At 43.8% G+C, this 12,243-nt stretch overlaps 1 protein-coding gene across 4 annotated transcripts in view; it reads right to left on the bottom strand.

The window, feature by feature from the left end:
* Positions 1-9,930: 9,930 nt before the first annotated feature.
* Trmt1l (tRNA methyltransferase 1 like) overlaps positions 9,931-12,243 on the bottom strand; it is a 31,561-nt gene continuing 29,248 nt past the window's right edge. For all 4 annotated transcript variants that reach the window (XM_032914867.1, XM_032914865.1, XM_032914866.1 and 1 more), the window contains 2 exons: positions 10,496-10,622; positions 9,931-10,413 (listed from right to left, as the gene is read on the bottom strand). In XM_032914867.1, coding sequence (XP_032770758.1) covers positions 10,164-10,413; positions 10,496-10,622 — 377 coding nt within the window. In that variant the 3' untranslated portion in view covers positions 9,931-10,163. The remainder of the gene's footprint in view (positions 10,414-10,495; positions 10,623-12,243) is intronic.

Here is a 12,243-nt window from a genome sequence, read left to right as displayed (position 1 = left end):
AATATATAGGTAATTGGTAGAACATTAACTGCAGTGTGTGTGTGTGTGTGTGTGTGTGTGTGTGTGTGTGTGTGTGTGTGTGTGTGTGTGATGTTGGGGGGTTAGGGGTGGTAGCTAGATTTGGAAGAGGAATGTTGATAGCAGAAGAAATACTGTTACCTGTTGGTCTGTGTTTCCAACTCACCACTGGAATGCCGGATTGCCGACATGTCACCTAGATGCAAAACTTGGGCATGTTAGGCTGGATTTCTTCCTGCCCAATGTCTCAGGGAAGGTGAAACACGGTCTAGGATAGGATAGGGGTCCCCCAGCCTATGCTTCTCCTGGTGAAAACAGCGGGACTGGAATGAGTGTTGTAGTTCTCAAACTCCTATGTACCCAGGCACCATTTTGAGGAACGGGGGCCGCAGTGAGCCCCGGTCAGGGGTGGAATCCAGCTTGGCACCAAGTGAGTGCCAGAAGTACTGAGGGGCTGGAAGAGGTGCCTTCTACTGGAGACTTAGGTGCCTCCTACTGGAGACTTAGGTGCCTTCTACTGGAGACTTAGGTGCCTCCTACTGGAGACTTAGGGGCCTTCTACTGGAGACTTAGGTGCCTCCTACTGGAGACTTAGGTGCCGCTCTGTATGACAAAGGCCTCCGCCTGTGGCTGTCCTTGTTTGTCCAAACATGGTGGGTGTAGATGCTCAATTTATTCTCCTGCCTCTGCCTCAGTCTCCTGAGTCATGGGATGCTAAGAGCAGACCACAATACTCACTTTAACATGTCCCCTGACCCGCACGCACCCCTGGGGTGGGATTGAGTGGCAGTTTGCATGTACGTCTACGTATATGATAGAATTATCTGTTTTCAACACTTCCTAAACTACCCACTAAGTACTCAGTCCACATAGTTCCTCTGCCCATCCCTCTATCACTTCTTCCACTGAGCCTTCTCTTTGTTTGGGTATTTTTGTTTTTAAGAAAGGGTTTCTCTGTAGCCCTGGATGTCCTGGACTGTCTCAAACTCTCAGTCACCTGCCTCTGCGTCCCTAGTGCTGGGATTTAAAGGCATGTTCCACCACACCTGGCTTCGAGTTGCAGTTTTTATACAACTAAAACCATCTCTTTAGGGCTGACATCACCTACAGTCACTGGGCTCTCCATAAACATTTAGTCAAGAAAATGCTCTCCAAATACACTGACAGGCCACTATGGAGTTGGGTTCTCAGTTGAGGTCCCCACTTTCCTGATGGCTCCAGTTTGTGTCATGTTAACAAAAGGTATTGCACACTGTGTGTATGTGAGCGGACACTCAGGTCTGTGTCTGTGTGCGAAGGCCACAGGTGCCTAGGGAGGAAGGTTCAGGAATGTCTTCTAAGACCTAGAATTAACCAAAGGCTCCTGACAATTTTAAGAACATAAGTGGTCTCCCAGAGGTCGCTATGAAAACCAACTGCTCTATTTGAGCAGAATCTGCCCAGATGGTAACTGACCGATACACTAGGCAGACAGACTTCTGTGGTCCTTTACAACAAATGCATACAAAAGTCATGAAAATACAGAGAACTGACTTGCCAAATAGGAAATTACCAATAGACAGGACAATCCTGAGACACTTTGGTTGAAAAATATGAGGGCCAGGGTAAGAAGTTGGCTCAGTGTTAAGAGAGGTTACTGTTTTGTACAGGACCCTGGTTTTGTTCACAGTAGCTGCATCGATACAGCTCACAACTGTCTTAACTCCAGTTGTAAGGGATCTGAGGTCTTCTAATCTTCCGAGGGATAATGGTAGGCACTTGCACTCACATAGAACATATAACTCATACAGGTCCACACTTAAGGGGTTGGGCAGGGGGAACCAGTGACTCTAGGCTGTTAATCCCAGTAATCAGGAGGGAGAAGCAGGTAACTTCAAGTTCTAGGCCTGGCATACATAACAAGTTCTAGGGCACCCAGAGCTATGTAGTGTGACCCTGTCTAGAAACGAGGTTTGGGAATCACAGCACAAAGCATTCAGACACTGATCTCAGTCAAGCAGGGGTAGTTTATGGATTGCATGCCCTAAGAGTTTAGGTGTGCTACCAAACTCCAACCCAAGGTAGTTCAGGGATGAAGCCCAGACTTGGAAGCAGAGACTACTACCACAAATGTGACCCAGGGTCAGGTAATAAACGCAAACCCTCCAGTGTGTTCATGTTCGGGAGTGGGAAGCGCTGCCCAGTGCTGACTCGAGCTCTTTTGGCTAGGTGGACAGAACAGTTATAACACCTTTATCCTGATAGTCCCTAAGTGGAGCTTACGGTGTGGAATCTCTTAGGATTAGCAAACCTCAGAACATAGGTGGTCAGCATGACCCTGCTCTGAGCCAAGCTATTTTTCCATGTCAGTAACAGTACGAAATGACTGGTAGGCATGGTAGGGTACAGCTATGCTGGGGGAGGAACCTTAAATTACTAGGATTAATAGTGAATTTGAAGACAGGCAAGTTGAAAATGCCACTCAATCACAAACAATAGAAAACTAAATGACTTAGCCAGGTGTGGCGGTGCATGCCTTTAAACCCCAGCAGTCAGGAAGCAGAGGCAGACAGGTCTCTGAGTTCAAGGCCAGCCTGGTGTACAGACCGAGTTCCAGGACAGCCACAGCTACATAGAGAAACCCTGTCTCAATACGTAGGGTTGCTATTGGTGAGCTAAAACAGAATGTGAATTCAAAAATGGGTAGGGAGTATTTGGAGAATTCACTTCCAGAAACTTTAAGATTGGACCAAACAACAATAAAAACCACAACTTTCACATTCACACTGAGTTAGTAGACCGTACCCTCACGCACTTGCTGCCTGTAAGAGAAAAGGTATCTACATTTGAGGACTCCAGCAGTGTCCCATTATACCATGGGCATGGAGAGGTAGTGAATGGCATTTTAAAGGCTAAACAGAAAAATAAGAAAAAAATGTTATGCCTAAAATTATTCTACAAAAAGTGAAACTTGGCCATCCTCATGGTAGGCAAGATTGTATAATGTAAAGACAATTGTAACAAAACACAATAGAGCAAGCCAGGTGGCCTAAACCATAGACTTGTGTTTTTCAGTTCGAAGGTCAATCTTAAGATCAAGTAGACAGCAATGTGTAGATCTGAAAACCATAGAAATATCCTCACCTTGAGCACCAAGATACACAGACTAACCACATTAAAGATTCCTTACATGACCTCAAAGTTCCTCACATGGAGCACCACACTGGTTGATTTGAGCACATTAACAGTAAGCTGTTATCAATGTGAGGAATTAAGGAAACAGAACACTGTCTTAGACCCTGTTCTATTACTGTGAGGAGAGACTGTGGGTCTCCCAACTCTTGGGAGCAGAGACTTCGAACAGGGTTTGGAAGTGAGTAAACCACACCAGGACCACAATCAGTAGTAGGCAGATCAACTTCGGGTGATTGAAGGCTTATGTTTTTGGGACTGAGGTTAGGGACATTGGAGATAGACAAAGGTCATTGGCTGGGGGATTAGGATCCCTGGAATACTTCATTAACATAGGGAATCGTTTCAGGAATCTCAGGGGCTGGCTGAACTGGTTTTGTCAGGAGGAAAGAAATTGTTTTCTGTGATCTAATGGTAGCTACATGACATTCCTCAGGTAGAGGTGTGTATGGGGTCTTAGAATTTTCCAGACAAGTTCAGAGGAAAAACCTGCTATTGAAAGGGTCCATAGTGCACCCAGACAAGAGGCTATCCCATCATGGTGAACTTTGGCCTTAATTAGTGGAGTTTTCCAGCGGGACACCATGACCAAGGCAACTAAAGAGAAAACATTTCATTGAGGACTTGAGGCTTAGTCCCTTATGTTAGGAAGCACGGCGGCTGGCTTCGCGCTGGAGAAATGGTTGAGAGCTATATACTGATCCACAGGCAAAAAGAAGCCAGGGTTAGAAACCTCAAAGCCTACCCTAGTGACACACCTACTCCAAGGAGTGCATCCTAATCCTATCAAATGGTCCATCCCCCGGTGACGAAGCTTTCAAGTATGTGGGCCTGTGGAAGCCATTCCTACTGAAACCCCTACAAACACCTAACCCTTGGCACCATGTAACCAAGAGCAATTCTGGAAATGTATTTTCTGCTTGGATCTCCCTGCCTTCCACTGTTCCCTGTCTGTTGCTTGAACCTGAATCTGCTGGCAAGAATGTATCTGTGTATCTGTCCCGTCTTGGAGTGTGTCCATGTATTTGCTTATCCTTAACAGAAGTTTTTGCTTTTTCACTGAACGGCAGAGAAAGCATCCCATGAGGCAGGAATACTATACAGAAATGTTTTAACAAGGGGTTAAGTCAGATTCTAACTAACCCCGACTAAGATAATAAACAGTACTACAAACAACATTATCAAGTTATATCCATGTTGTTTCAACATCTATGATAGGGTTGAAGAGACTTTGTGGTTAAGAGCACTGGTTGCTCTTGTAAAGGATTCCCAGCACCCACATGATGGCTTACGACCATCTGTGATTCTAGTTCCAGGAAATCAAAGGCCCTCTTTCGACTTCCCTGAGCACCAGGCGTGTATGTGGTTGCATATACATACACGTAGCCAAAACAAGTCAACATGATGGATATTCATTTATAACACTGCCCTCAGAAGGGCAGGTAAGACGGCTCAGTGGTGGAGAGCCTTTGGCTTTGCACAGGACTTTGGGTTCCAGCATCCGGGTGATGGCTCAACAACTCCAGTTCCAGGGGATCCACACTCTCCTGACCTTCAAGTGTGCCCACAGTTTACATACAGACATGCAGGCAAAGCACAAAATAAAATTAGTAACTCCTAAAAAAAAGTTGACTGCTTTGAGTTTATTTGCTGATTCCAGCAAATGACTGTTCTGACACATGAATTTCTCTATGTCAAGGGCATGGAAATAATGCATAATTTAAGATTACAGCTATGCATTAGTTTATCTTGTAAAGGTTGATAACATGAACTCCAAGGCAGGTAAGATTGGCTACGGTGCTCTACTGGTGAATGAATGTGAACACACACCCTGGAACACCAGAAGAAAGTTATTCTGTGGACAACACATGTGAATCTGGATGGTACCACAGTTAAGTGAGTGACAAAGCCACAGAAAAGCCAAGGCATAATCTCACTTCTGTGTAAGGCCTAAGCAAATAGATTCTGAAGCATGGAGGAGGAGGGAATGGGGTGGGGGACAGAGAATGACAAAGGTGCAGTTAGAAGTAGCCAGGAGGTGGTGGCTCGCACCTTCAGTTCCAGCACTCAGGAGGCAAAGGCCGGTCGTTCTCTGAGTCAGAGCCAGCCTGAGGGAGTTCCAGGACAGCTAGGGCTACAGAGAAACCCTGTCTTGAAAAACCAAAAGAGAAAAACAGACGAGAGGACATGCCCAGACATTGACCACCCCTCCACAACCTTGAAACACAACCTCATAGTTTTGAGGGTGAGGGGAGTCTTGAGGTCATGTAAATAAGTCCTTAGTCAATGGCATCTATGCCTTTGGGAAAGCCCGAGGTTCTCCAGCACTGCCTCCTCTCAGCAGCTGATATGACACTCCCCCAGGAGTATAAGAAGTAGTCTAGGGAGCCCTGAAGACATCTGGTCAAGTATCTCAAATCGTCTTTAGTTTAGTGGTTGGTCCAAATGAGAGTTATTAGTGTATATGCCTTAGGGTCTTATTGCTGCGAGCAGACACCATGATCAATGCAAGTTTTATAAAGGACAACATTTAATTGGGGCTGCCTTACAGGTTCAGAAGTTCAGTCCATTATCAAGGCGGGAGCATGGCAGCATCCAGGCAGGCATGGTGCAGGAGGAGCTGAGTTCTACATCTTCACCCAAAGGAAGCCAGGAACAGACTGAGCATCCTCAGGCAGTAGGAGGAGGGTCTCCAAGCCCACCCCACAGTGACACACTTCCTTCAACAAGGCTGCACCTTCTCATAGTGCCACTCCCTGGGCCAAGCGAGCCATCACATTCTACTTAGAAAGTACACCTTAGATGTATTTCTTCTTTAAAGAATTAATCTGTTAGAATGTTACATATTGTTTCAGTAAGAACAAAACAAAAGACAATAAGTCACTGTTTTTCTGTGCCTTAGCAAAATCCTTTAGCTCAGCTCTTTGACCAGTATCTTCTCCATATAAAGGGGCTGATGCTTTAATCTGTGAAAAAGAGTGCTGTATATTTGAAGATGCACTAGAAAACATTTACAGATTGACATACTGAAGCCGGAGTCTTGTCGAGTGTATTGAGATTTTCTACTGGTTAACGGGCAGCAGGAGTTTACTAGATATTTTCAGAGGATTTCGTTTGCAGAGGTTTTACTATGAAGTCCTTAGAAAACTTGGGCCATAGAAAACAAGAAGGAAGTTAAATCTGCCCCACAGATGCATAAATTATTGAGTAGAAAACATGATTGGGAGGATCCATCTCCATTAATGGAGAATGCATGGTAGATGGTGGTTGACATCAAAATTCTGTTCCAGAAGTTTCTACTGATCGTCTGTGTCCGTCCAATGCAGCCCTTTTACTTTGTAATGCCTGAATTAAGTTATCAAGTACAAAAAGGAAAAAAAAAAGCACAGGACCCACCTAGGGGTTGGATCTTGGCTCATGTGCTTGACAGTTTTAGAAGAGAAAGTTACTACACTAGTTTGCCTCATATCCCGTATCTGTGAAATGGGAATAAGAAACATTTCAGGGGGTTGGGGATTTAGCTCAGCGGTAGAGCGCTTGCCTAGCAAGCGCAAGGCCCTGGGTTCGGTCCCCAGCGCAGAAAAAAAGAAAAAAGAAAAAAAAAAACATTTCAGGTTAGTTATTTTTGTAATGACGCAGTGTTCCTCCATAAACACAAGCAATGACAATATTTCCAAGTGTTTCCTTGCCTGGTAAGTTTTCCCTGTGGTCCTCCTCTTCCCACTCTACTTCAACCTGAAATTAGGTTGAAGAAATTTGTAGATTCCAGATAGCTCATACCGTTTCCTGACTTTTTTTTTTTAAGATTTATTTACCTATCTTATGTATGTAAGTACACTGTAGCTGTCTTCAGACACACCAGAAGAGGGCATCAGATCCCATTACAGATGGTTGTGAGCCACCATGTGGTTGCTGGGAACTGAACTCAGGACCTCTGGAAGAGCAGTCAGTGCTCTTAACCACTGAGCCATCTCTCCAGCCCGACTTTTTTTTTTTTTTTTTTTTTTTTTTTTTTTTTTTTCGAGCTGGGGACCGAACCAGGGGCCTTGCGCTTGCTAGGCAAGCTCTCTACCACTGAGCTAAATCCCCAAACCCCGACTTTTTCTTTTTTAAAGACAGGGTTTGGAAGTTTTGATTGGGTGGCTGGGAACTCACTATGTGGAGCAGGCTGCTTTTGAACTCCAAGAGATCTGTCTGCCTCTGCCTCCCAAATGCTGAGATTAAAAAACATGTACCACCATGCCCAGCTCAGTTTATTAACATTAAACCATCAGTCTAATCTCCAGGGAATTGCCCTTGGGCATTTCAGACTGGGAAAGGGTTAAAGCACTAGCGTACTCGATGGCACTATAAGCAGATAACATTGGTTAGATACTCTTCAAAGCGTCTTCCTGGGATGGGAAGCCTCATTTCCTTTTCTTTAAAGATGTATTTATTTCATGTACATGAGTACACCACAAGAGATGATCGGATCCCGTGTGGTTTCTGGGACTTGAACTCTGGACCTCTGGAAGAGTAGTCAGTGCCCTAAATCGCTAAGCCATCTCTCCAGTCTCAAAACTTCATTTCCTAATGATGGATATTCATTTTTTAATCACCTTGTAGTTTTTAGGCCAAGATAGTTTGGAAAGGCATGGCTAAGCTTACAAATTGCTTAAACTGTTCTCTTGTGGGGGGTCACGGGGCAGACAGGGAAGAGTCGGACCTGAGAACAGCAGTGGGAGTTTTCCAAGACTCGATGAATGAGTGCAGACTTCAAGGAGCCCCTTACATACGTTTGCTGTCTTAGCTGTGACCGTTTTAATACCTTACTAGAAGGGTGAGTTACTCTGTGACAAATTCATAAACCCTACCTCATAACCCATGATTTTTCTTGAGGCCAGCCTGATCTACTTAGCCAGAGTTACATCCAGAGTCTGTCTCAAAAACAGAAAACAAACCAAAAACCTAAAGTAAGAGCTACCCCACTACCACCACCAAAGTGGCTTTTTGTGTAATATTCAACACCACCTTGATCAGAATAATCAGGCTAATGAATATTTAGCAAAGTTTGATATTGACATATTCAGCTTAACAAAATTTGAATTGAATCAGATAGGTGAGTGCTTTTTTGCTGACTTGCTCTCAAGTAATTTTAAAGATTATACAAGTGTGGTCGGTGGTGTTTTGTTATGTTTTCAAGACAGGGGTTTCTCTGTAGCCCTGGCTGTCCTGGAATTCACTTTGTAGACCAGGTTGGCCTTGAACTCGTAGAGATTCCCTGGCCTCTGCCTTCCGAGTGCTGGAATTGAAGACTAGCCACCATTCCAGTTACATACAAGTATTTTAAAAAGTACGTTGCTTTAAGCATATTTGTAACTGAAACTGGATAAAACTGTGGGAGAAGCGAACCTGCATCTCACCCAGCCTCGAACTGTACTGAAAAACACTGTATTACTTAAGGTGAAAAACCCTTCTGGAATGTGTTGCAAGAGCCTTTTTTACTTCTGCCAGGTTAATGCTGAATTCCTCTCATTCTTTCCCCACAACCCAGTTTTCTCCTTGCATTTTCTGTTGTGTTCTCCTCTCCCCAAGCTTCCCCTGAGGAATACTTTACAGATTTAATCTTTAAAAGTGTTCTAAATTTTATACCAAGTCTTTTATTCTAAATTCTTTAAATACAAGAACATTTATAATGGAAACAAGATTTTTCCTACTAATCCTTACGTTATCCAATGCTGCTTACACAAAAATGTATGTATAACCCCCAAAATAAAACCTACTCAGCCAACCCACCCTCCTTTAAAAAAAAAAAACAAAAAAAACAAAAAACCTGATTTCATGAGCATTAAGCCTGAATGTATGTACGTACACATGTGTGTCCAGTGCCCTCTGAGGTCAGAAGAGGGCATCAGATCCTCTGGAACTAGAGCTGTGGATGGCTGTGGGCTGGGAAGAGAGTCTGGGTCCTCGGCAAGAACAGCCAGTGGACACAACTGCTGAGCCCTGTCCTGCGGCTCTTGCGATGGCTGGTCTTCCTTCTGAGTGGGGCGTGGCTAAGGTACTCTGGTGTCTGCGTACCTGAGGCAGCTAAGGCTCACCTAAGCTGTCTAATTAGTCACATCTCTGGGATCTCTGTGACATTATTGTAAGAATGACATCAGTTGGTTTGATAAACATCTTACTCTGAGGATTAGTCATTTCGAAGACAAACTTGTAAAAATATAGTAGCAGGCAAGCGCTGCACTTCTCAAACACCACAAGGAAGACGACCAATGAGAAGCATGATTTCTCAAAAGTAGGAAGATACTGTAGAATCGTATTTTAAGTAAATCATCTTGAAGACCATTCTCACTATTTCATACAGGTCATTTTTGTTTATAAAAGACTCCAGCTTTATTTTGTGTTGTACACAGGAAAAAATAGCACACAGCAGTAGTGATGTTAAGAATAAACGCTGAGCTGGGCGGGTGACGCAGGCTGGCAGTCCAGTTCCTTGAGAGCCTGAGCCTCCAGGTTTACTCTCGGTATCAGAGAAGGTAAGGACAACTCTTATTATATGCTCCAATTTCCAAGAAATACATGTGAAAAATTTCTAAATTACTGAACTGTAAGTAGTGTGGGCAAAGTCAGAAACTTGGCTTCGGGGTTGGGGATTTAGCTCAGTGGTAGAGCGCTTGCCTAGCAAGTGCAAGGCCCTGGGTTTGGTCCTCAGCTCCGGAAAAAAAACAACAAAAAACCAAAAACCAAAATAACAGAAACTTGGCTTCAAATGTTTTTATTAATTTTTTTTCTTTTTTTCTTTAAAATAATAAAAACTTAAAAAGCAACGCTCTCACACCAGCCAAGTCAGAAACAGCGAATTTTCTGAATGAAAACAGTGCTTTTTAAATTTTTTTTATCTTATCTCACTAAATTGAAAGAATAAAAAAGGATTGCAGCCGTACAGAGACTTGGGCCATCATGGAGAACCCTGAGAAGAAACCCTCTTGCAGTCACCATCTCCGGCAGCCACTCACTTCCGCTTTGTCATTCACGGACAGCTCCACCCGGTCGGTCACTGTGTCCTCAGGTGCAGGCACCTGACCTTCTGACTGTCCTCCAGTGTACGTGGGGGTGCTGTACTTCAACAGGATGGACTTGAACTGTGTCAGAGAGGCATCGGTACGGATACCCATGGGGTCAAAGTGAGTCCGGCTTACTCGAAAGCCTGCTTGGGAAAGACAGCACAAGAACTTTTTTAACCTGCAATAGAGAGAGAAAGTTATTAGGCTCTCCTGTTTTACTTAAATTATGACAATATGGGATAAATGTGCTGCCACCTTACTTCGGCATGTTCATCCCTTTGATGCTGTGCCTGTGGATGTTGTAATAAAAGGGAGGGTGGGCAGTGCTGGCGTCCGTCTTCTGTTTCTTGGCTACGTTAATGGCCATCTCATTACTTTTTCTCTTGCCTGGAAGACACACACAAGCACGCTCTTAGCAACTGAAGATGGAATGGATGTTTATTTTTTTTTAAAGGAACTAACTCCTGCTTCTCAGGCCTGCTTTCTTTCCTGATCCTTATTTTATTTTTTATCTTTCATGTTCTCCATCCACCTGCTCTTGGTCAGAACTTCCTTCCACCTTCTTTAAGCCTCTACTGTCTCCCCTTCCTGTTTATGAACTCGGGCCGATTCCTTTACTGCACACTGTGGTCCACACGCCCCCACTCGAGCCTACGAAGTCTGTCCTTCTTTTTCTTTGTTTCTTGTATGCAGGCCTGTGTCTGTGCAAACCCTTTCTCCCTAAATTACACTCTACATTCCTAGGGACACTGACATTTCTTAATACCTGACTGCTCTATGCTGATACATGGGTAAGTCTTCAAAGAGTGTGAGGCAACAACATAGCCGCCATGTATGAAACTCTCAAGAAAAGAAACCAAAGTGAAACAGGAGGAGAGACGGCTCAGAGCTACGAGCACTCACCACTCCTGAAAAGGACTGGGAGCCAGTTCTTAGCCCCAAAATGGTGGCTCTTAGCTGCTCTTGACTGCTCCAAGGGATCCAGTGCCTTCCTCTGGACTCTGGCATCTGCACTCACATGCACATGTACCTTCCCCTAACATATGTAACCGAAAATAAGTACTTATAAATCAACACAACACCCTGACTGCCCCTGTTCAGAGCCTGAGTGAATGACAGGAACTGCAGACAGGAACTGAAACTGCACAGGTTTCTAGAGCTCAACCAACTGATAAAAAAGTCCAACTGACTGCATTGCCTCGCTCTCAACACAGCACTGGTCTCCTCATCTTAAGCGAAGGAGCCAACAAGTTATTCCAGCAACAAACCTTTCCAAAAGGCATACGTGTGCACACATAAACACTCAAAGTCATTGAGACGTCAAATATTAAAAGAAATATGACTGGAACTTTCAGCCTGCTACACTGTAAATCAGATAGGCCTTACTCTTGTCCGGGCTAGTCTCAGAGCTGGGAGCTCAACAGAGCCTCCTGCCAAGTCTCCTTCCTTGTGGCACTACAGGAGCGCCATGGGACCCAGCTAAGACTTGATTATTGATTATCCTCACATGCTATTCCTGGAGGAAAAACATGAAATCTGCTTAAAATAAGTAATTACAAGGCAGATATATGAAAAAGGTTGAACTATTTCCTTTTTACAATAATATGAAATGGCAACCTGGGACTCCCAAAGTAAAATTAAACCAGATAAGTAAAATTTGATTATATTGTTATTTGAAATCAATGTGAAATCATAGTGAAAAAAAAAAAACCCATATGTACAACAAATTACAAAGAGGCCTACAATGGAGAAATCTAACACAATGCCTCAGTACTGTTAGACGCAGCACATGGATCTTCCTTTTGCCTGTGTCGTATCGATAGTCTTTATATAAACATGAAGGACTACAGCTATACAACAGCCCACAGAGGTCAGGTCCACTTTTTTAACATAGATGTAAGAAAACCTTACAGTTTTAAAATGCTTAAAACATATTTATATTTTACCTTCTATTCTTAAAGAGATGTAAGACATTTCTGCTGAAAATGAAGAAACTGTTGAAGTTTCC

This window comes from Rattus rattus, chromosome 10 (assembly GCF_011064425.1).
Source record: "Rattus rattus isolate New Zealand chromosome 10, Rrattus_CSIRO_v1, whole genome shotgun sequence".
Lineage (NCBI taxonomy): Eukaryota > Metazoa > Chordata > Mammalia > Rodentia > Muridae > Rattus > Rattus rattus.
This window is presented reverse-complemented; position numbering and strand designations above follow the sequence as displayed.